This window comes from Sinocyclocheilus anshuiensis, unplaced genomic scaffold (genome assembly GCF_001515605.1).
Source record: "Sinocyclocheilus anshuiensis isolate Anshui unplaced genomic scaffold, SAMN03320099.WGS_v1.1 scaffold1885, whole genome shotgun sequence".
Taxonomy (NCBI): Eukaryota; Metazoa; Chordata; class Actinopteri; order Cypriniformes; family Cyprinidae; genus Sinocyclocheilus; species Sinocyclocheilus anshuiensis.
In genome coordinates, this window is record NW_015542322.1 from 336,267 (window position 1) to 361,014 (window position 24,748).

At 35.7% G+C, this 24,748-nt stretch overlaps 2 protein-coding genes across 2 annotated transcripts in view; one reads left to right on the forward strand and one right to left on the reverse strand.

The window, feature by feature from the left end:
- LOC107690950 (probable low-specificity L-threonine aldolase 2) overlaps positions 1 to 12,927 on the forward strand; it is an 18,665-nt gene extending 5,738 nt beyond the window's left edge. Inside the window, 7 exon segments of the mRNA XM_074187011.1 lie at positions 5,260 to 5,410; positions 6,035 to 6,220; positions 6,514 to 6,651; positions 10,483 to 10,675; positions 12,518 to 12,594; positions 12,596 to 12,667; positions 12,669 to 12,927. Coding sequence (XP_074043112.1) covers positions 5,260 to 5,410; positions 6,035 to 6,220; positions 6,514 to 6,651; positions 10,483 to 10,675; positions 12,518 to 12,594; positions 12,596 to 12,667; positions 12,669 to 12,827 — 976 coding nt within the window. The 3' untranslated portion in view covers positions 12,828 to 12,927.
- A 7,238-nt stretch (positions 12,928 to 20,165) lies between these two features.
- tmem235b (transmembrane protein 235b) overlaps positions 20,166 to 24,748 on the reverse strand; it is a 7,157-nt gene continuing 2,574 nt past the window's right edge. The window contains exon 4 of the mRNA XM_016489396.1: positions 20,166 to 20,541. Coding sequence (XP_016344882.1) covers positions 20,306 to 20,541 — 236 coding nt within the window. The 3' untranslated portion in view covers positions 20,166 to 20,305. The remainder of the gene's footprint in view (positions 20,542 to 24,748) is intronic.

Below are 24,748 nucleotides of genomic sequence, written 5' to 3' on the forward strand. Positions count from 1 at the left end.
ACCCCGGGCTGGCCTCCGCTTCATCCACGCTGAAAGCGTGGATCGTCGACGGCTATCCACAGCGCAAAGTTGATGTATTTCCTCAGCAACCAGCACGGATCAGCTCCAGGCATGACGAAGCGGATACCATCCTCTTTTGGAAGGCCAAACAAAGTAGTTTCGCTTTCACAACAAAACACAGTGCCTTCACGACACGGTGGCGGCAACAACAATACTACAGCGAGAATAAAAGTTACGCCTTCTTTCTTTGCGTGAACATTTGGGCAGCGTTATGCAAATCTTCCCACATCGTGATGTAGACATGTGGGGGCGTGTTAGAATGAGCCGTTTTAGGTAAGCATGGTTGACTCTTAACTTTTATAAAGAATATCTCTTTGGATTTGAGACTTTAGTCTTTGCAACTTTACAGATCTTCTTTATGCACCAAGAGCTTGTAACACTCCAAAGAGAAAGGAAAAATTGAAATCGCATCATATGACCCCTTTAAAAATTGATTTGAGTAATTTGGTATATTCATTTTGTTCAATTTAATGGAATATACTTTTTTCTCTTTATTAAATTAATTAATTAATTTGTTTACAGTGTAGGAATTCTTTATTTTACATTTAGAAACCAGTTAGAAACAACATTACAATGGGCCTTTTTATTTCGGAACAGGTGCTTTACACAGAGTGAACAAAAAACACCCAAAATATCCTACAGCATAAGTTTATAAATATATATTTTTTAATAAATAAAAAAATTATGCAAAATAAAGTTTCATGGCTGGTAAAAATATAAACAATGTGTATACGTGGACAAAGCACTTTAGGACATAATAGCTCTAAACAAAAGAGGAGGGACAATGGTTTTGAATCCAAGGGGAATCTGAATTAGATCTTCTGGTTTTGGTGTTCCACTTGACCAGCATGTCCAGCTTGTGTTTTGTCTGTACTGTTGCTGTAAACACCACCAAAATAGAGCTACCCCAGGGCCTGTGATGTCACAGTACTGTGATGATTGTGCTAAATCCTGCACTCTATGTTTAGCTAGTGCCTTCATTTAAGACTCAAAGTGGGAAATGATGAGCCCTAGGCAGTATCTGGCTTTGTCCTTTTTAAGTTTAGTGATGTATCTGATGACAGCTGCATGTCAAACTGTCAAACTGACTGTATGCTCGGACACTATTAAAACAACCTAATATTAGCTGCATTTAAAAATGAAATGGTGTAAGTCAGAAGAGGGTTATTATTGTAAACTAAAAAATAAGATGAAAACTACTGATTTAAAAACATTTTTGTAAACTGAAAAAAAAAAAGAAAATAGGCCAAGTAAACAAAAAGCTAAACAAAACTACAATGAAACAATTAATATGAAAACATTTGTTGTAAACTAAAAGAAAACATGCAAAGTAAACAAACAAGCAAACTAATCAAAACAAAACTAAGTAGAAATGATTCATATGAAAACATTTTCCTAACCTGAAAGAAAAGATCCAAAGTAAACAAAAAACAAACAAACAAACAAAACTACACAGAAAAAAATTACAATGAAACTATTCATATAAAAAATATTTTCATAAAATGTGCAAAGTAAACAAAAAAATAAATAAAACAAAACTACGATGAAACAGTTCATACAAAAACATTTGTTATAAATGGAAAGAAAATATGCAAAGTAAACTAATCAAAACTAAATTATGATGAAATGTTTCATATGAAAACTATTTACTAACCTGAAAGAAAGGATCCGAAATAAACAAAAAACTAAACCACACAGAAAAAAGATGCAATTAAATTATTCATATAAAAAATATTTTCATAAAATCTGCAAAGTAAACAAAAAACTACATGAAACAAAACTAGCTGAAAAAACGAAATGAAACAAAACTAGCTGAAAAAAAAAATCACATGACAAAAACAACTGATTTATAAATACTTTTGTAAAATGAAAAAAAAAGTGAGAAAAACCTAACAATATTTTAAAATAGTATTAAAATTAATTTGAAAACACATTTTGTTCCTGACAGACATTGTTATGAAGGAACCCAGATAAGCTGGCCTCTATTCCTAAAAGGAAACCATTTCAATATTTACATAAAGCTAATGCCAGCATGCACAGGACTTATCAGCACTGAACTGAAAATGACCACGAAAACCCCAGAACATGTACAATATATAAAAAGCATGAAATAAACAAATTGCTGATCTAAACATGATCTTCCCAACCCACTCCACTAGAGTAAATATGCAGCATTTACAATAACATACAGTCTGTGCGTGCATAGTTTTGGTCGGGAAATATGCAATGCAATCAGCAGTAGAATCTTAGAGTGGTTAAAAAAAAAAAATAGAAGAATGAAGGGAACTCTTTCAAACTGACTTCCAGTAAACCCTCCTCTTACTGCAACGGTTTCTCTCACAACAGGGAGCTGTTTCTTCAGACACACTAGAAAAAAAAATCATATGCAGCTCATTTACGGCCAGCAGCTGCAGTAAAAGACAAATATAAAGACACACGCTGAAACATTAAGGTACAACGTGCTGTGCCTAAAAACAATCCCACTTTTCATGTTTATTTAACACTTTTAAGTGGACACTGTGATATATGATGCAACCGTTTTTACCGCCATCAAACAACAATACATCAGCCCGTGGAGCACAACAGGGTTTGAACTCTCCAAACAATCTCCTCATATGTCACAAATCCTTTTATTAACCTCAAAGGTTATGTTAAATCAAACTAAGAAGTTATTCGAACAAATCATGATGGGAGTTTTCTCACCACACACAGATCTCTCCGCTGCACCACAAGTCATGCCCTACAGCCAGAGCAGTCTGGCATGGGATGGATGACAAATGCTCTCATTTGAATATAATGTAAGAATCGGGTGCCTTCTGGCACACCCCGGCCCTCACCTGCCCCCACCCTCCTGCCTCTTACTGGAAACCCAGACAGCTGCTCGACTCACTTTCACAACCTCTCCTGACACCTCCCGCAGGGTTTTATTCGAGTCGGCCTGGCAGAGCTCAGCTGCTGGAAACACAGCCAGTAAAGGCCAGGAAACCTCCGCTGCTGACCGTATGACATCACTGCAGCGGGTGGACAGGCCTTTCAGGTCTGAGTGTAAATAAGATCGTGTTACTCACAGCACTGAGCATGTGAGCGTGACACTCGAGCATCAAGCGGAATTAGGAGCCTAAATGACATTGCTACACATCTGTAGGTGGACATACTGTTAAGTCCAATTGTTTCTAGTTACATACAAGTTAGAAGAATGATATGCAGTCAAGATGTCTAAAATTGTTAAACATCCCTGTCTTCTAAGTGTATTACGTGCTAATATTTTATGTATAATGTTCAAATTATATTCTAATATTAAACAATAAACTTGTTTGTGTTACTTTAAACAATAAAATCTTGTTGAAACAATAGAACTTGTTGAAACAACAGAAAAGTTGTTGAAAACATTTAATTGTGGACTATATATATATATATATATATATATATATACAGGAATGAATTACGTTTTAAATTGTGATCATAATATTTCATGATATAACTGTTTTCTCTGTATTTATTCATCAAAGAAAAAATGCAGCCTTGGTGAGCATTTAAAAAAATAAATATTATTCCAAAAGTCACATCTAAATGTAATTGAAGGATCTCATTGCAATAGATCCTACAAAATATCACAATATGGCATCTGCAAACAAATGATGCAAGAGCTTTTCCTAGAACTAAGTTAGTTTCCTCAAAATCCTCAAGTTCACACCGAGGTGTAAAGTAACCATAGATGTAGTTCATCACTTTAACTTTAAAGGGGTCATATGATGCGATTTCAAGTTTTCCTTTCTCTTTGGAGTGTTACAAAGCATGTCAACATATTCTGTTACACCAAATACACAAAATAATGATCTTTAAAAAAGCATCATATGACCCCTTTAAATATTTTCCACAAAATTTGATGACCAGACGTGCTTGTGCTGACAGCCGCTTTATGGTATATTATTTATTGCAGTGCCATTTTGAGTGCACCCAAATACTTTTTGAGGGCCCTGTAAGATAAATTACATAGCAAAAGAAAGGCAAAGAAAATGTAATATACTACTTCAAAATGCAGTTGAGACACGTTCAACTCCACAAGCTAAAGTTTAGTCCTCAATAACTGTTGATAGTGCTAAGCCTCTGCGAATGTTATACCTGAGCGCCCACAAGTGGACAAAGTGAATAGAACTTTAGTCAACGTATTAAATGCAAACTGTTTTTTCTTGTCCATCACTCAATATGGGTCAGGTTACAGAATTTTCACCGGGATCAATATTACAGATCATACTGTACGTTGCAAGTGGTTTCTTTCTGTTGACTCAACAACCTCGACTAATGACAGGGAAGTCGTGGCCTAATGGTTAGAGAGTCGGACTCGACCCAAAGGTTGCGGGTTCGAGTCTCTTACCGGCAGGGATTGTAGGTGGGGGGAGTGAATGTACAGCACTCTCTCCCACCTTCAATACCACGACTGAGGTGCCCTTGAGCAAGGCACCGAACCCCCAACTGCTCCCCGGGCGCCGCAGCAAAAAAATGGCTGCCCACTGCTCCGGGTGTGTGTTCACGGTGTGTGTGTGTGTTCACTGCTGTGTGTGTGCACTTTGGATGGGATAAATGCAGAGCACTAATTCCTAGTATGGGTCACCATACTTGGTCACATGTCACGTCACTTTCACTTTTTAATTTTGTAGTTTTGAGAGGATTACTGTAAACTGATCGATGTCATCGAGTTTCTATTATTCATGTCTATAAGCTTAAGGCCGCTTACAATGATTACCGAATACAACAAAACAAAGGTCAGTAAAGTCCTGTGAACTGATTCACTAGCTATTGCGGAATATACCTCATGACGAATGACGAGTTATGAATGAATGAAACACCTTTTTCTGCTTGAGAAACGGTGTCTCTTCTGCGGCTCGGTACGCTTTCGACTCGTTTTTTAATTTTTTGTCTGGAGTAAGACACTGTATGACATTCACGTTACATGATTTGACTGATTTTTACGTAGAAAGGGCGACAGCGCACCGCATTAAAAGAAATGACATAAGCAGTTGTCATAACCGCTGGCCAAATTCAAAAACGAAACTAAAATTAAATCATCTTTGCTGAGAGCCGCTTCTGAAAATTAAAATCTGATATTTCAAAAATAATATTGATTTGCGCTCACAGAAATAGCTCACTCTTCTTGGAATTTTGTTCTTGTTAGTGACCAGATGTTACACTAACGCATAGGAGAGCTGTTCTTCCCAACACATATGTTGCCCTCATATTTCTTTCCTTTTTCTTTGTCTCAGTTATGGCGCACTGCAGAGAGAGGGGCGATGAGATGATAGTAGGTGATCTCTCTCATATTCATGTTTACGAGTAAGGGGGAAGTGCACAGGTATGAACAAATGGGGGCTATTTGTCTCTTACATAGGCTATGTTTTTGTCTCTCATGTTATTTCCTTTATTATTCTTGAAATCTTATATCAATATATTTTTTTATTAAATACTGCATGACAACTACATGATTTATGTCACACATAAAGGAGCCTGCCAATTCATTCCAAAATATTAAAATGTCATTTCCACCACAGAATGTTATTAAACACAATTATAATTTGGAGATGTGGTGATTTAAAGATTTTTTTTTTAAATCTTATGCACACCAAGGCTGCCTTTATTTTGATAAATAATAATAATAAATAAATAAATAACACATATTGTAAAAGTCTTTACTGTCACTTTTGATCAGTTTAATGGGTCCTTGCTGAATAGAAGTATTAATTTCTTGAAAAAAAAGAAAGAAAAAAAAAACTTACTGACCCCAAACTTTTGAACAGTAGTATATTTTTACTGTTGAACTTTGTTGGCAGACCAACTAAATTAACTAGTGGAGGTATGAAATGTGTGTTTTAAGAGAGTTTATTTTCGAAAAGTCCAAATGTGCCCTTAGTTGAAGAAGCACCCATATACCACATTATCTGTAGGCTGAAATACAACGTGCTTTTGTTTTTGTTCATAGCTTGCAGGCGTCCATTCTGCAACAGTCACTACCCTTGGCGATGGCACCTTTGACCTCAACCAGCTGATTTCCAAGATCCGTCACGGTTACCCTGACCCACACTACCCACGCTCCCGCCTGGTTTGTGTGGAAAACACTCACAACATTCAGTGAGGTCGCGTCCTCCCACTATCCTTCCTGCAGGAGGTTAGATATTGGTTAAACATTGGTTCATTAAATGTGTGTGAGAGAGAATATGTTAAGGCAGCCAGACACCTGGGGCTAAAATCTGAGCAATGGGACACAATCCCTCCATTTACACCTCCTGGTGATGTTCATTTAGTAAATGAGTGATTAAACATAGACTGATTTATTCAGCACTGCAGCACAAATAGTTTCATCCATTGCCTCAGAACATCCACGTTACATTTTTTGTTAAAAGTTGAAAAAGAATGTAGAAGACTTAGACATAGATAACTGTATGTGTTTCTCACTCAAAGCTTCCATCTGTGGCTGATAAGTTTGTTTTGGCTGTGCATATGGATAGAACGAGGGTGATGAATGCAGCTGTGGCTCTGGGCATCCAACCCTCTGCTATACTGCAGCACTGCCACTCTGTCAGTGTGTGTCTGTCCAAGGTGAGCACTCATATTCTCTGATCGTGCTTGTTTATGGTCCACTTTAATACAATTTCAGTTTTTTTAGTATGGCTATTTTTATATATAAAGCTCAGTTAGCTGTTCAAACCCATTCACTTCTGCTAAATACGACATTATATGTCTGATATGAAGTTAATGTTAACTCAACATGTTGATTTAGTACAATTAATTATTTAATATATTCATTTAAATGTTTGGAGTCAGTACTTTTTTTACTATTGTATTTTTTTATTAAGGATGCACTGAACTGATCAAGTTTGACAGTTACAAAAAAATCTATTTCAAATAAATTCCGTTCTTTTGAACTTCCTGTTTAAGAATCCTGGGAAAAAAATGTTTTCACAAAAATGTTAAGCAGCACAGCTGTTTCCAACATTGATAATAATAAGAAATGTTTCTTGAGCACCAGCATGTTGGAATGATTTCTGAAAGATCATGTAAAACTGAAGACTGAAGTAATGGCTGCAAAGAAATTCAGCTTTGCCATCACAGGAATAAATTACATTTAAAAAATATATATTAGTAACGGTTATATATTAATAACAGTTATATTAAGTAATACTACTGTTCTTATCTGGGTCGGAGACAATGTGCTCGGAGAAGACCCCACGGTCAATGGTTAGAGATAGACACACAGTCAGTTGTGTGCTTCTTTTATGTCAGAGTCTTATTCTGATAAGTTTAAAGGTTCCAGTCGAACTTAATTGTGATTCATCTGTTAAATACATAAAATAGATGTGGTAGATGCAACCTTGCTCCTCTATGGTCTGCAATTTTACCTGCTGTTCCTATAATTGGCCAGGAGAGGGCGGTACACATCCGTTACCCTGTGTTAGTCTATGCTTTGCATCTTCTTAAATAAAAACTACTTGTATTTCATCAGCTAATAATCCTATGTAACTCAGCACTACAAGTTGTTAACCACATTTTTAAAATACTGTTATACTTTTTTTCTGTATATACACTGGCTCTAACAAGTTTGGGATCAATAGGCTAATATTTTTATTATTTTATTTATATATTTATAAAAAAAGGAATTAATATTTTTATTTAACAAGGATGTAAGTGTCAGTAAATGCATTTTTGATGTTACAAAAGATTTTTATTTCAAATGTTCTTTTGAACTTTCCATTCATCAAAGTATAAATATTACCAGAACAAAACAACTGTTTTTCAACATTAATACGAAATGTTTCTTGAGCAGCAAATGAAAATGAATCCATCACAGAAATAAATCACATTTTTAAATGTATTAAAATAGAGAGTAGTTATTTTAAATTCTAATATTTCACAATATTACTATTTATACTGTATTTTTGATCAAATAAAGGAAGCCTTGGTGAACACATGACTTAAACATTAAAAACTTACTGTTTCTACTGTCTTTACATTATATATATATATATATATTTTAGTTGGACAAATTAGACTGAAAGCAGCTAGGTTTCACCTCATGATGTGTTGAAATCTTTTGAAATGTTTTGAATAAGATAAAATATAAAATACTTTTGGTTTATTTTTTGTCAGTACACAATTTCCATACTTCTATTAGATTTAGCATAGTTCTGATCAATGTACTATTAAATATATTTGAAAAAATGAGTATGCAAGTCCATTAGACTGAAAGCAGCTAGGTTTCACCTCATGATGTGTTGAAATCTTTTGAAATGTTTTGAATAAGATAAAATATAAAATACTTTTGGTTTATTTTTTGTCAGTACACAATTTCCATACTTCTATTAGATTTAGCATAGTTCTGATCAATGTACTATTAAATATATTTGAAAAAATGAGTATGCAAGTCCAGACTTTTGACTAGTAGTGTTTATATATGCAATGCAAAACAGTTGTTTACATATGTTCTTATCACAGGAATAAATTACATTTAAAAAATATATATTAGTAACGGTTATATATTAATAACAGTTATATTAAGTAATACTACTGTTCTTATAGTATTTTAAAAAGTCTTAGTTTAAAGGCGTAAAATCTTACTGACCCCAAACTTTTAAAACAGAAGTGTGTGTGCGTATTTATTTTGATACATTTTTGGGAATGACTAGTCTTTATTTCAGCACAATGTAGGTTGTTTTATTATGACTGCCAGCAGGCCAATAAAAGCTTTATGTGAGAGAAAGGAGAACATAATTTGAAAATTGAAACTGCACAGTAAATGCCGCAACAAATTCACATTGAACAGTAGAGATTTTCATAATAGAAAAAATGTACTTATTATAAACCAGCAGTAGTTTGCACGCTCTAGAAAGTTCTTTTCCAGAGAAGTTATTTTAGTAATTTTGAACAAAACAACTCTGGGCAGTGAGAAACAGAATCTGTAGAGTTTCCACTAAAAGCAGGAGAAATCAGTTTAGGTGAGAGGCATTGAAAATGACCTTGTTAAAGTCAGTGCTCGTATGCTTCATAACCTGCACCCTGAAGGTGTCTCACACATCTAGATGATCAAGTCTTATTTTATTCATATCATCAAAGTGTGATGGTACTTTCCTCTGATAACACACCTGTAATCACATCGTATCATCTAGGATTTTAAATGTGCTCCTCATTACTCCTTGCAGAATGAACTCGACATCACAACTCAGATCATCACATACACACAAAGTCGATTAAAGAGACCCTGAAGTAAAACCTAATCACTCTCAACTCTCAACAAAATCCTTGGAGTACATGTCAACAAGCGTATTTGCATTTTAATTACAGAACTTGTTTGCATCTAGCTGGAAATAGGCTACTCTCCGTCACCGAACTTTCCTCTTTCCCTCTCCCTGAAAGACATTAAATATAATTGGGGCTTATAGACAAAGACCACCAATATGAATATCAAATCACTTCTGCCTGTCCTGACTACAGTTGTTCAGAGAAAAAGCAACCATCTGTAGTCCAGGTGTCATTTATAAACGTGTGCCTGCTCATATATTGTAACAGCTGTTTGATTATACTTGATGCATTTATGCTTGAGTGATTTGTAAGTTGTTGTTTATGTTGTACAATGTACATCATACTTTATTCATAAATGCAGATATGATTGTAAGACATATTGGGGTGTTTACAAAGGACAGGTTTCATTTTACATGGAGCAGGTTGCCTTATAGGAGCCAACATGTTAAGATCACATTACCAACCAAGTGTTACTTATTTGAAAAAGTGTCAGTTTAAGTTTAAAATTCCAAGAGAGGGTGGAAAATGAAAAACTAAATTGACTATTTTTGGCATGAAAACATTTTTACTAATATTCTAAGTGGACCTCAGGGCAATGTTGTTAATTTTACCTAAAACTAAAATGTTTAAACTAAAGGATTCAAAATAGTTTTCATAAAAAGAAAGATTTAAAAAAGAGAAAATATATAACCTAAAATAAAAAAAACACTAAGTACTAAAATTACTAAAACTGGGAAAAAACTAAACTACTGAAACTGAAATTAAAATAAACTGAAAATAAAAATAAAATACTAATAAATACTGTAATAGCATAAAAGATACTAAAATAACTGCCTCAGATAATAAAATGTAAGTGTGTTGTAAATGTAAAAGTATGACATGAATCTTTTAGGAAAATGCTTTTTTAACAAAAAGGATGTTCTGTGTGAAAGCCCCCAAGCATATTAAGTGCATTACGGTGGATGGTGTGTAAACATGCATCCATTTAGTACAATAATCATATCTGAACTGTACTGTACTGTACTGTACTGTTCTGAATGTTTTCTTTCATAGATTCTGTTTTGTATTCTCTATCCCTATCTATTAAATTTCATATGAAGAGCTGGAAATCGGATCTGATTTGCTCTTTGGCAGGGACTCGGGGCACCTGTGGGCACCATGCTAGGTGGGTCAAAAGATTTCATACAGAGAGCAGTACGCGTCTGCAAGGCACTTGGCGGCGGATTGCGCCAATCGGGTGTCTTGGCAGCAGCTGGTAAGATTGCCCTGTCAGACATGATTGGCAGATTGGAGGAGGTCCACAGGAAAGCCAGAAGCTTTGCTCAAGGTGACAGAACCCTATACATTTCCTTCCACCCTCAGCACAACACTGTACAAGCACTGTAGGTGTAATGATTTAGTTAGCCTTTGCATGATGAAGACCTTTTCTTAGACCATAATAATTATAAAAGAATTAAAGGAATATATTAAGAATATAAAATACTCTTATTCACAGTAGCTGGAATTAGTTCATTAGCACCACTGTTTTGTTAGTCATCTAATTACACCTATTCACATTTGGCCATAATGCTTAGTAAACCTCTACGACTGAACGTAGATTATTTAAAGTCTCCCTGCAGTCACCAATTTTATCCCTTAAAACTCATCTTTCATAATTAAAATAAAAAAACATTTTCTCATGAAAATTTCTAAATGCCCTAAAATAAACAAGTAAGCATGAATATGCGAACTAGTCCCCACCTCCACTCAATCACACCAGATCAGACTACTTGATCCACTTTAACTCGGTTAACTTAAGTAATAAACGCTACACAATGACAAGTTGCAATATTGGATCGATTCAGCCATACATGTTTGAATCTGATTCTGAAGAGGAAGAGCGAATTACACATGGTTGTCTACAAGTCAATGTATTTTATTTATCACTCTCTACAACATCAGACACATAATGGTAATTGATATCATTAGCCTTTGTCTTGACTACATTATCAAACAGCTAATAATGTGTTGCTAATGTTACATAAACCATAGGTGCATCCCAATTCGCATACTTATGCACTATTCTGTGCCGTGTATAAATGGTGTGAGTAGAGAGTTCACACCGAAAATTCCAGTAAAGAAAGTGCATTTTAAATACCCGGATGATGCACTTAAATAACTGAAAAAAAAAAAAAAAAAATGTTGGACACTTTATGCACTCAACTGTCACAGATCATGTAGCAGAGGGGGAGGAACTATCAGACTCCAATTATGAGTGACAAAATAACCTTATATAATTCATACACTAAACAGTAGTATAGTGTGCATAGTGTATAGTGCGTCGTTTGGGACGCAGCTCATGTTCCCATTTGCCATCTCAGACAGCTACCTTCTTAAAATCAACATTCTTAGGTAGATACAGTTGCTGATGGCATGCTAAGCATGCTGATGGGATTGGTTACATGTTTGTGATGGTAGGAAATGGGGATTCAAACCATATTTTTAAAACTATCTTTGGTACCACTGCAGTTTGCTCAGCAATGGTGTTGACTGATGAAATGACAAATGTAAACAATGTTACAAACTTGTTTTTCACCACAGTGGGTCTTTCAGAAATCAGAAACTAAATTAAAGCATAAAAAGAAAACAAGTTAGTCAGAACTGAAGCTGTTAAAATAAATCAATTAAATGGAACAGTTCAGTAAAAAATAAAAGTCATTATTTAGTCACCCTCGTTAAATAGAAACCTATTTAACAGTCTTTCTTCCAGGGATGACAAAAGGTGACTTTTTGCTCTTTTTAATTTCAGACGGGCTTTCAAGGTTCAAAGGGCATAAAAGATAATTTTAATGATTCTGTTGACAAATCAAATTGATTTGGACCTTGAGTTCAGCTCAATGACTCCGTGAATGCAGCATGTAACTATTGTATGTCAGTGAATAATGACTTGAATGATGGTTTGTTTTTCACACAAGCAATTGTATGACTCCAGAAGCCTTGGAATATAATGCACATATAAGTCATATGGACATAGTGCCCTTTTTGAAGCTTGAAAGTTTCAGTCCCCATTCAGTGCATTTAAAATTCGATTATTTAAATGCCTCCTTTTGTGTTCCACTGAGCCAAATTTAAATATCTAAAGTTCCATTTCAAGATTCTGATGGAATATCTTTTGCCTTTTCTCTTGTAGCATTGTTACAGTGTGACCCTCCTCTGTACCAGTTGGATCTGAACACTGTGGAAACCAACATTTTGAGGTTTCTGTTAGCGGGACACCCAGATGAGCCCCGCAGAGTTCTGCGAGCAGATGGCAGGCGTAGATGAAGAGGAAGTGGAGGCTCAAGGGCCAGGGGGTCAAGGTTCTGATGTTCCCCCATGTCGGGGGAACAGTCAGGGCTGTGTGGCATCTGGGCATCAGCGAGGAAGACACTCAGCTGGCTATACTGAAGGCTCAGTTTGTGGCCCAACAGCACAAACCTAAGTCTAACAGGGCATCATGAGAAGAGCCTTTGACCAATCAGAGGTGTCTTCACACCAGTCTTTTGGTCCCAGGAACCTTTTAAAAAACTGTAAAACTGCAAAATGAATCATAATTATATTCACTACGGAAGGATTTGAAGATCCTCAAATGCGTGTGTTTTGCTTCAAGAGAGCAATCATACATTTGTGTTGTACTTTACTTTCTTTTATGTTCATTTATTCTTCATTCATTTATAATCATTTCATTATTCCATTAAATCATATAATCATTTATAATAATCATTATAGCCCTTATATATTAATTTCATTGATTCGTTTGTTAATTAGTCATTCATATTATATTATAGTTGCTTTTTATATTATTTTTCCATTGTTGTGTAGTCTTATGACTGTATAATTCAGGGGCTGTTTGTCTTCATGAATAAGTGATAAGAGGGAATGTTTATGGAAATTCAAGGTTTATGGGATGTTGTTGTGAAGCAGTTTGGTATAACACTACTTGTTGTGATTTGTGAGCATTGAAACAGACTATTCAATAAACTCTGCTCCTTTTTTATCATCATCACTTCGACTCCAGCTTCTGCTCTTCACTGGCTTTGCTCAGTCAACTTCTTGGCTGAAAGAAGGCTGTTAATGTGTTTTGGGTATTAAGACTATTTTGCTGACTAGTTGTTCTGTTACCAGACAAAACAAATATTTTCTGGCAGGATCTGGTGTCCAGGGCTGGATCTTATAGGGGTCATGAACTAAGAAACAAAATTCCCTTGATCTTTTTACATAAGAGTTCACTGTACTATAAAAACATTGTGTAAGTTTCAGAACAAAAAAAGACTTTCTCATTAGTCTAAAAGCAACTTATATTGAAGGCAGAACTACTGCAAGGCAGTGTGAGTGTGTTCTGATATTTCATGGAATTTCAGTACTGTGGGTAGCAAAGCTACCAGGAGAGATGATATAATTTCAGGAGTCAGAAATTAAACTAGATGACATAATTAACTTATATAGAACAACGATAAGAGCATTTAAAGATCAGTAAGCAGAAGCAGTAATACTTGATTAATAGTTGCTATATATTATAAATATATACTATAAATATATAATCAGTGTAGAAATGTGTTCTCAGGTAACCTAGTGACATCAAGACATCAGGGGTCTCATTTATAAAATGTTGCGTAGAAACCATCCTAAATTAGAATGAACGTACGCACAAAAAACGCACGTATGCCTCTCTTTCAGATGTATAAAATCTATGAATCGCAAATGATCTTGAACTTGCGAGCAACTGAATTGTTTCAGTAAGAAAAAGTGTGTACGTCTACTCAGACCCTGGTGTAATGCTAAGCACTTTTCCAAGTCAAAGGCAGCTTTTACAAATATGAGCACTGGTGTAGATTTAAGCGTACGCACACTCTAAGATCAAATCTGTGCATATGCACGCTTTATAAATGAGGCCCCTGAAGCGGTTAAAAATCTTTGTCAGATTAAACAGAAGGCTAAAGTAAATACTGTAAAGGTAAAGAGAATGTGGGCAAAGAAAGACAAAGGTTGTTGGTTAATCAGGTGAAGGTAGGACCTCTAAATTCTAAATGTTTGGTTTATGTTGTCAAAGTAGGGGATGAAGCAGAGGAATAGTTGGACATTCTGGAAGGATTTTTCACTATGTGGGGGAAAGTTTGATCAAGCTTGAGGATGTTTGTTTCTGTGTGTGAAGAGCACATCACTAACAGTAGGGTAAATAACTGTGTTTTACTAAAACGCCTTTTAGGGGTTTAGATGCAATGCCGACTTTAATCTCACTGTTGAGTTATTATTATGATAACTGCTAAAGATGTAGCATAAGCAGAGAGTGCTAGCCTCAAAGTTTGTGTGTATGTATCTTGATTTGAAGTCTGAAACCTCCAGGAAACCTGGAGTAACTATATTTATATATTATATAAATATTTATATGCTATATTTATAATTAATGTTAATAAGTTTGGGGAGTGAAATCTTGCACCCATTGTTTCCTCAGCTTGAAATACAGCAGCTGCATGGGAACTCATCTTGTCTCAGACTCTGAGAAAGAGTTTTTCATCTGGTTGTTTTACAAAAGTTTAATGACAGAAACTGGCCATTTTTGAGAGATTTCTAAGACACCAATGATTTTTAATTGGCACTATTCAAGAGCTGAGATTCTCTTTGAGGATGTAACTACAAGTGTAACTGGTTTAAATGTTATGCAGATGAGCTGCAGTGTTGAACAGTTTTCTTTAATTTGTTCAGGGCTCAATGACTGGACTCCTGAAACACCTTACTCACGGCTCACAGATAAAGCTAAGATGCAAATCTCTGGATTTGGTTGATTCTAAATTATCATATAAACCTTGCTTTCTTTTCTGGTCACACAGATACACAGTGTGTGTCGGCATTTAAATGTGTGTATGTTTAACCAATATGGGCAAGGGATTTTAGGAAATGTGGAAGAAGTTAACGGATGCATTATGTCAAAAACGCAATTTGGTAACCTTATTCTATTGGGAAAACCTGCACCCTCAAGAATGTTTCGTGAATTTCAGTGTAATTTTATTACTCTTTATGGAGCGCAGGGGTTATTGGGTATAGGCTAGTTATCAAATTTCACTATCAATAGGCACTGCTGTCTTATTAGCTAAATACTGGTTTGATCATCATTCCAAGATGAGGAATGTCAGATTTGTTTCTGATACACTGAATGGAGGAAGTACAAAAGGTTCAAAGTTCAAAGTTTTAGATGCATGGAAACCACCTCCACCATGATGAACCATGATGAAGATATGTGTTGGGGGCTATGATGATTAGCTTACACCTGATTACAGTTTAGTCACTAGCTAAATGGGCTCTGTTTATCTCTAGAGGTTATAATGAAGTCAAATAATTTAATAAGTTTAAACTTTTTTTTTTTTTTCAAAAGAGAGCAGCCTCTGTTTTCCGTTCTCTTGTTTTTGTTTTTTCCGCAGAACAATGTCTGTCGGCGACCTTCAAGAAATTCGCTGAGAGGTTTGAGACTTATAGAGTGGACCGTTTGGGCTAACAAACACTCGCAAACAGAATAACGGGAACTTCAGAGAGCGAGAGACGGAACTTCGCAATCTTCAAACTTAAGATGGTTCTTTGGGAAGAACAGAACAGGCTACAGAGACACTTCAAGAGCAGACTACCGAGACTTTTGGGAACTGGCTACTGAGACATTTCATAGATAGAGACATTCTACGAAATGTCTCTATACGAGCTACGAAAGAGATATCAGTCATTTTATATTGTTGTCATGAGATAAGCTATATTACTACTGAATTTTAGATGTTTTCAGAGATCCATGACTGGGAAGAAACTAGACAGACACTAACTGTTTTAAATTTTGTGCTTTGGCATTTAACATACATACAGGGATATTTTTAGTCATATATTGGTCATACACAATTTAAATCAAGCCAGTTGATGGGTAGCTTTTAATTATCATGCTGGAAAAAAATGGTCAAATATGATCTAACACTACTTTGCACTCCAGTTGGACAGCCAAGACTTACCCACTTAATTCAGTGGTGAGAGGTATAGTACACCCAACATGGTGTTGTCACGAATTCGGTCCATGGACTTCCGTTTATTCACCACCAGAGGTCACCCTTTCCATTACATTGACTCTCGCACAACACAAACTGTTGCATAGCACCCCGGACTACATATCCCATCATTCTTTGCACGATTTGCACACTGCACTGATTGCACTCATTGCACACAGCTGTTTCTAATCACCTCACTCACTATATAACACCCACTCTAACCACCTTTCTCTGCTGAGTATTGTTTAGCCCGTACCCCATTCCGAATCTCTGTGTTTTCCTTGTTTTGCCTTGCCTTGCCTGTTTCCGCGGTTTCTGATCTTTGCCTGTTTTCCTGGATTTTTCCCTCTCGTCTCGCCCCTGTGATTCTGTCTGCCGATCGGTGACCTACGCTAGCCCTGGGACTATTCTTGTGTTTTGCCCACCGTATACCTGTTTGCCATTGTTTGACCCTGCCTGTTTACCACGTCTCTTTAATAAAGCTTGCAGATGGATCCACACGTCTCACGTCTCGTCAGCCCCGTTACAGGTGTGTATATACCACACACACACACACACACACACACACACACGTGGTTTCTCACAATAAACTATTGACTGACATTTGAATGTTGTTTAAGTGCATTCTTTGAGCAGCAGAAGCAGTTTGAGGCCTTTTAAAAAGACACATTATGGCTAGTTTTATTGTTTTTATCATTGAGTGTTATATAAGTGTTCCCCATAATAAGGATAAGATGTAGTCGTGTAGAGAAGGATCATCATGACGACAAAGCAGAGATTTACTGCAGTGGATATCGGAAGGGGCTTAGGGCCACTGTCTAGTCTTGGCAGACAATGCAGATAACATTATTGCTATAGCATGCACGAGGAATAAATTGGCTGGATCTACATAATTTTTAAAATGACATATCCCTAAATTGGTTTTGGGCATTTGAATTTATTCTGCTGCTTATTTGCGGTTTTCAATAGCCCTCGAAATTTAGTCAAGACATTGTAAACAGTGTCATGGCTGACAAGCCAATATCTTGTTTTGCCTTCCAAAAATTGCATAACTTATGCAGAATCTTGTGCACTACATCAATAGAGTAATTGTGGGCGTTTCTAACAAAACCTGTCAGGAAAATGTCAGGTTTTATGCCAATTTTTAAATAAAAGGAATGTAAAAATTATATTTTGCTTAAAGATGTTTGTTTTTTTTGTGACATTTTTATGACAATTAAGCACATTTCATAGTTTTTACATTCTCACTATAATGCAAAGCAGATTCTCATTTTCATATTCTCATTACCATATATATAAATTAAAAAGGTATTTATACATAATGGAAGTATTTGTTGTAGTAATTTGAATTTGTGCAAATTTAAATGTATTTTAAAGTATTGTTTTGAAAAATAAAAAGAAGTAAACAATTGCTGTACTATAAGAGATTTGTCATTAATGGAAATAGTAAAATGTTAAGTGCATTATGGTAAAGAATTGGGTAAAATATGTGAAATTGTCCTAAAAATAACATCACAAATGCAAAATATTGTATGCTCATAAACACATCATTTTGTGGTGAAATGTGGACATTTGAGTGGCTTTGTGAGATTGGCCTGTTTGCAGTAATTTGTATTTTCTGCCAACAAAGCCATTTTAGGATTTATGGAGTGTGAAGTCTGTTATAATAAATGTGCACATTAAATTACACTACAGAATGAAAAATGAGAGAAATATTTCAAAACTTAAATAGTAAAACTGTTGACTGCTGATAATCTCATTGGGATTAATTAGTGGTTGTATTTATGTATGTGGTTGCATAAATACCAGATGGGCACATTGATAGACTGCATATATGGGTGAAACATCTCATGATGGAAAAATACTGCCATGTGCCATTATGGAGTGAGCCACAAGGCCAGCCCAAAGGAACATTAATTTCAGCCTTGTGTGGTTCGCTAACGCTCTGATGGGGCCGTGTACGATTGATGGGGTGGACTAATCATCTACTTATGGAGGAGGCCACAAAAGCATGCTGTCTCCAACAGAAATTCAAAATTATTCAGTGAGGGCTTGAGTGCTATTACTGGACTCAATGTATTCATCTAAAAGATGTCAAAAATAGGGATGGCAACAAAGCACAATTTATAGTTTGTGAATAATTCAACAAAAAACATTTACATCAGTTTGGGATGCAGCATTTGGTAATCTATGCTTTCAGACCAGCCTGGTCTTTAAATGAAATGGCTGTAATTTACACAAATAATAAGACAAATTAACAATAATCAATTTCGGTTTGGAAAGAAGCATCAAGACCAATGTTTTTTTTAATTAAAAAAGGCAGTCTCATCACTCACTTGTTCAATTTTATTTCCACACCTGAAAAGGAAGTTGAATGATTCTGATTTCTTGCCTCTGCCAGAGCTTGTCACCCTCTGAAAGTGTTAAAGCAGGCCTCTGACGTCTATGGCTACTGTTATCCTGCATAGAAAAAATTTAACCCACGAGGGTGCTCATTTAAGACAATACATTCTTTCTGATTCATAAATTCATCCAAGTGTGCCAAAAGCACCTTTTGAATCACTATACTGAGTCACATTTCTTCTTCTGTTGTTGATATTTTAAAGCTTTGTTTCCATATATGATAAGAGTGTATACTAAGAATTAGAAATATTATAGTTGTCCCTGATTATTATTATTTGCCTGTAAGTCACATTTGCCCAGCCTTTTGGTGCACAAATATGTTATTCTTGATACATTTTTGTAAAACAAAAGTCCAAAAAAGTTCAAATACAAAAACCATTACATACAGACAATTCAGTTAAGCTTTAATCTTGATGAATATCTAAAAGCATAATGTTCCTCACTGTTGCCATAAACCAAAATCAGAATAATAAAAATTACAATATAACAGCTAGAAATGACAAACAACAACAGCTACTAATCAAGCTAAAGTGGAAAGTACTTAAACGTACATTTAAATGAGAAGATTTTATTTTTTAAGAACAACAGCATTCACAAGACATAGCTTCTCAGGGATTGTGAGATGTCTCTCGGCATTGCAAATTAAATCTGCTTGTTTGGGTTTGATGGATATCAATGTAAGACAAATAACTATGATTAGATATAATCCATCTTAGCATATATTTTCTAAACGCGATAGCCTGACTCATGAAATGATCAAAGATAAAAAATTCAAAGCACTCAATCATGAAATGTTAAGTTTCAGAAGCCTGAATATAAAACATCAAAGAATATATCATATATAAAGCAAATCAAACTTTAAAATTAAAATGAATTTTGTTCAGAAAAGCCTTTTCATAAATTACACATATTTAATGAACAATGGATGGCTGTAAAACATATACAGTTAGGTCACGCTTCCTGTTACATGCTCCGTTCATAATGTAAAATCAAGGATAATAACAGCAAGAGAAAAACAGTGAATACACAAATAATGGAAAGCAGAAGCCCAGCATAAAAGATAATACATTAGAGAGGCGCAAAAACACATAAAATTTACTAGCAATTACAGTAGCAATTATCAACAAAATGAGCCAGACAGTTGGCCTTTGAACTGGTCTATATGCTATAAATTGTAAAAGAGCTCAGAGAAAGAAACAGAATGACCACTAACAGAAAAAAATAATTACATGTCATTTACTTAACAGTTCTGATATCCATATCTGATATATTTTTGCATATTGCAAAGGGCAATTTGGTTGTCCATATCTACACTACTATTTCAAATAAATGTTTTTCATGATCTTAAGCATGTGAAATTAGTTTTGAATACAAAACATACTTTATCTTTTTTCCATTGCAATTTATTTCCATTGTATATTTGCTAACAATGTAAGACAGAGAGGAGGCCTTACCTTGACAAATACTGACTACCTTGCCTGAAATGGACATGTATGGTTCAAGGAGGTGGTGGTGAGTCTCTATATGGGGGCGACAGACTCTTCATACTGGGTTAAAGGCACCAGCCTGACAGCCAGCAGTAGGAGAAGACCAGTGATCACCTCCAGAAGAAAGGAGATCCAGGCCATGCCCATAGACCAGCCGAATGATGTGTGCACTTGAGCCATTTGCTCACGGCCCATTCGCTTTTCAGTTTCTTCCAGAGCCTTCTGAGAGTACCTGATGTACAGACTCACCCCAGAGAGAGTGAGAAGACCTGAGAAAACACATGCACAAGCACGCATGAATGCACACACACAAATAAAACCAATTAAGCATCATTTAGACCTTAGACTTGTTGTTCTATCAGAGGATACAAGGCATTCGTCACTTTGTGGTGTACAGCAGATGATGGATGTACAGTAGATGGATTTTAAAAAGACAGTTGCATATTTAGATGTGGGCTAAAAATGGCAAGCAGTCTTAATTCAGCAGATGTAACTTGACATTAAAATCTAGTCGCTTTTATTATGCTTGGCAGTTTCTTTTAATCAATGACAAGTAGTTGATAGAACATTGGATGTGTGTGGGCTGTGATGGTTTTAATGTCTTCAATGCCACATTCATATCTGTATTCAGTCACGAGCACTGAAGCCTGAATAGCATTTTTCTTTGCATAAAGACTGGTATTTTGTACCTATAACAACTTCTGTGAAATGTTTTGCTTGAAAAGTTTGTGCTATATTGCATTAAAAAAAGCACATGATTTGATATTTTGTTGCTTAATGCAACTACATTCATATATTTTCAAGTGCATAAGCGCCATGCAAAACGTAAATGAGTTTTTTTTAAATGAGTCATTTAGCATTACATCACTGACCAAAGGATCCTCTGCAGTGAATGGGTGCCGTCAAAATGAGAGTCCAAACAGCTGATAAAAACATCACAATAATCCACAAGTAATAAAAAATAAATACATTTAAAGTCTTGTGAAAAGCTGTGTGTTTGTAATAAACAAATCCATCAAGACATTTTAACTTTAACTGAAAATATGAATCCTCTGTCCATAATATTGCTTTCTCCAGTGAAAACGTCATTTCGACTGAATTGGGAGAGAAATATCCACAGATCAAGCCCTGTTTATAAGCAAAAAGACAGTTCTAAACAAATATCTTGGTGGATTTTGGTTTCAGAAAACAACAGGGGATTTACTTTTTCACTGAAATAAAGTGTTATTATAGATTATGGTATTTTGGTGATGGATTAAAGTTAAAACGCTTTAATGATGGATTTGTTTATTACAAACATGCACTTTTAGCTACACAAAACATTAATTCTGAGGGCATCCATTCACTGTGATGCAAGTGATCTAATGCTAAATTTTTCTCAATCTGTTTGGATAAAGAAACAAACTCGTCTACATCTTGGATGGCTTAAAGGGTGAGCATATTTCAGTACTGGAGTCTCCAAATACTTTTGTAAAACAAGGTTGCTTTGCTTTACTGATACAGGTCTTTAAAGGGGTCATATGATGTTGCTAAAAATAACATTATTTTGTGTATTTGGTGTAATGAAATATGTTTATGCGGTTTAAGGTTAAAAAAACACAATATTTTCCACATACTGTACATTATTGTTTCTCCTCTATGCCCCGCCTTTCTGAAACGCGTCGATTTTTACAAAGCTCATCGGTCTGAAAAGCGAGGTGTGCTGTGATTGGCCAGCTATCCAGTGCGTTGTGATTGGCCGAATACCTCAAGCGTGTGACAGAAATGTTACGCCCCTTGCCATATTGTGATGCCTTGTCCCGGCTGGAGCGATGAGACAAAAACAACGAGGCATTTGTTGCATCCAGTGGGGACATAATTACGGATTATAATGACTTATACTGTCTTTTTATGCGTTGCATTGCATCTCGCCGCGTAAACATAAAACCATGTCTGCATACTCTACACTGCTCAAAACTTGCGTTTGAATCGTCAGTGGCAAATTCTTTAAATATAAAAAACTTACTTACAGTCTGTGAGCAAAAAAAGGTGACTCACCTTTTTCTGTAATCAACTGAACCAGAGCTGAATGATGCTCTTGCTGGACGTCTCCCTAAACTATGCTCTTACTGTAAGCGCAGAGAGCCATAAACACACATGACTAGTCTATGACATCTGCTCTCAGAATTAAGAGAAGCATCAGCAATGTAAACAGGGAGGAAGTCAAACTAGCTTCCTGTGGCACCCTGCAGTGCCTGATGATTCCAAGACCTGCGCCATTATTACCAAATCTTCATTAAAACAGAATGTGCTGATGTGGATAAACAGCAGCAGAAATCACATCTAATTAAACACTGACAAAATGAGAATGGATTTCCACATCAGCCATAATATGCACATAAAATTAAGAGCCAATAAACAGAGAGAGTAACAGTTTCTAATTAGCATGGTCAAGAGTCTAGACAGGAACAAACTGACTTGTTTCTAATCTTACATTTGTCGGTTCATTTAGAACAAACAGTTTGTACTATCCAAGAACTACTGATTATTTTATACAGCACTGTGTGTGTCACAAATCACAGCCTGGTGAATAGATGCACTGATATTCTGAAAGGAGTAGTTCATTCAAAAATGAACATTGAACAAATGATAAAAGCATCACAATAATCATCACAATAATCCACAGAACTCTAGTCCATAAATTAACATCCTCTGAAGTGAAAAGCTGCGTATAATAAACAAATCCATCGTGCTTTTAATTTTATACTGTCGCTTCTGGCCAAAATACAAGTACATAATTTATAATAACGCTTCCTGATCTTACTTATCAGCTGTTTGGACTCTCATTCTGACGGCACCCATTCACTTCAGAGGATCCACTGGTGAGCAAGTGATGTAATGTATATTTCTCCAAATGAAGAAACCAACTGATCTACATCTTGGATGGCCTGAATGTAAGTACATTTTCAGCCAATTAAAATTTTTGGGTGAACGATTACTTTAAAAGCACCATCATCTTATGAGAGGAAGAACGAAATACAGTCCATGTGAAATTCTCTCATGTAAAAATATTCCTTCAAAATTGCATCCGTATTTTACTATGGCCTACATTCTTGTCTGTGATAACCAATCCAAAAAACAGAGGACATGCCAAAAAAATAAAGACAATATAAGTAAGTAACAAGGCAGACGCCACAATTTTACCCTTGCATTTACATTCCAAGCTTCACTGTTTTAAACACTTGCCATGCGCTCCTTATTACTACGGTGATAAATGCTGGGGTTCATTGGCTGGCTCCTTTAAGGAAACCTTTATTCAAGTCATATGTCTTCAGGCTACATAGTGAGAGGACACTCTCAGATACAGGCTTTGAGATGCTGTTTGGTGTCGGGGTAAAGAGAAAGCCAGCTATGTCTCAACAATGACTATGTGTGTGTTTTTGAAGATCAAAGCAAAATTCTCCTGCCTGTGATACTTAAGTTGCTTTGGGATTTCTTGCAGGGGTCTCAGGAAATGAGCTCTGGTTGTACTCAGCATGCATTAGTATTCTGTTTTATTTTCTTCTGCTCATGCATGCGTTCATGGAAGAACAAAAGCAATAAAATCACATTTAAATGAGAGACTGATGCATGGTCAGAATTACTGAGGGCTGTATTATTCCTTACATAAATCTACCCAGATATTTTTTGGTTTCACCTTTCCCTTTCACCTTAAGATTGCCCATTTCAATCACAGAAATAGCTGGGGGAATGTTCTCTATTATCCTATCAATTTAATGAGAGGAAAACGATGAACCGCAATAACTTCAGTCCCATAAGACTCTGACATTACAATTATTCCAGGTGAGTAATGCTTTCAGTCTTCCAGTTTTTGAATGTCATTCAGAGAACTGCAGAGCCAACTGTTTGAACTTGAACTTTGTTTATCTGTGTTGTACCTCATCAGTTTGCAGACAAAAGCTGAATTTGCCTGAGATTAATAACACGTTAAAAATTACGCAAATGTAAAATATTTTGTTTTATTTAAAAACAAATAACTTACAGAAAGATAACTTACAGAAGTCGACTTCTCTCTTGCTCACTTAATTCTTCCCTAAGGTAGATTGCTATTTGTGTCAGTGCATGACGCTATTGGGCTTATGAATATTAATCGCGTTGTCAGAGTTTGCTAAAAGTGATATGCTGAAATCAAAACACGTACGGTGAAGGTGAGCACTAGCCAATGGGATTAGAGCTTGTGCGTTAATCCCGCCCACTGCCGAAGCAACCAGCAAGCAGAGGCTTCTACTGCTTGCTCTTCGTTGAAAGCCAACAGCTATAGTTATTTCCTTCGTACTGTGTGGTAATTATTGCAAATATTGTGCTGTATGAGCATGGTCACTTTTATCTCAATTTCGGCAATTCCTTTTTTCTACAGAGAATTTAACTTTATATCCATTAGTGGTGGTGAAAAATAAATATGCTACTCCAGTAGGTGGCGACAAGTGAATGTATATA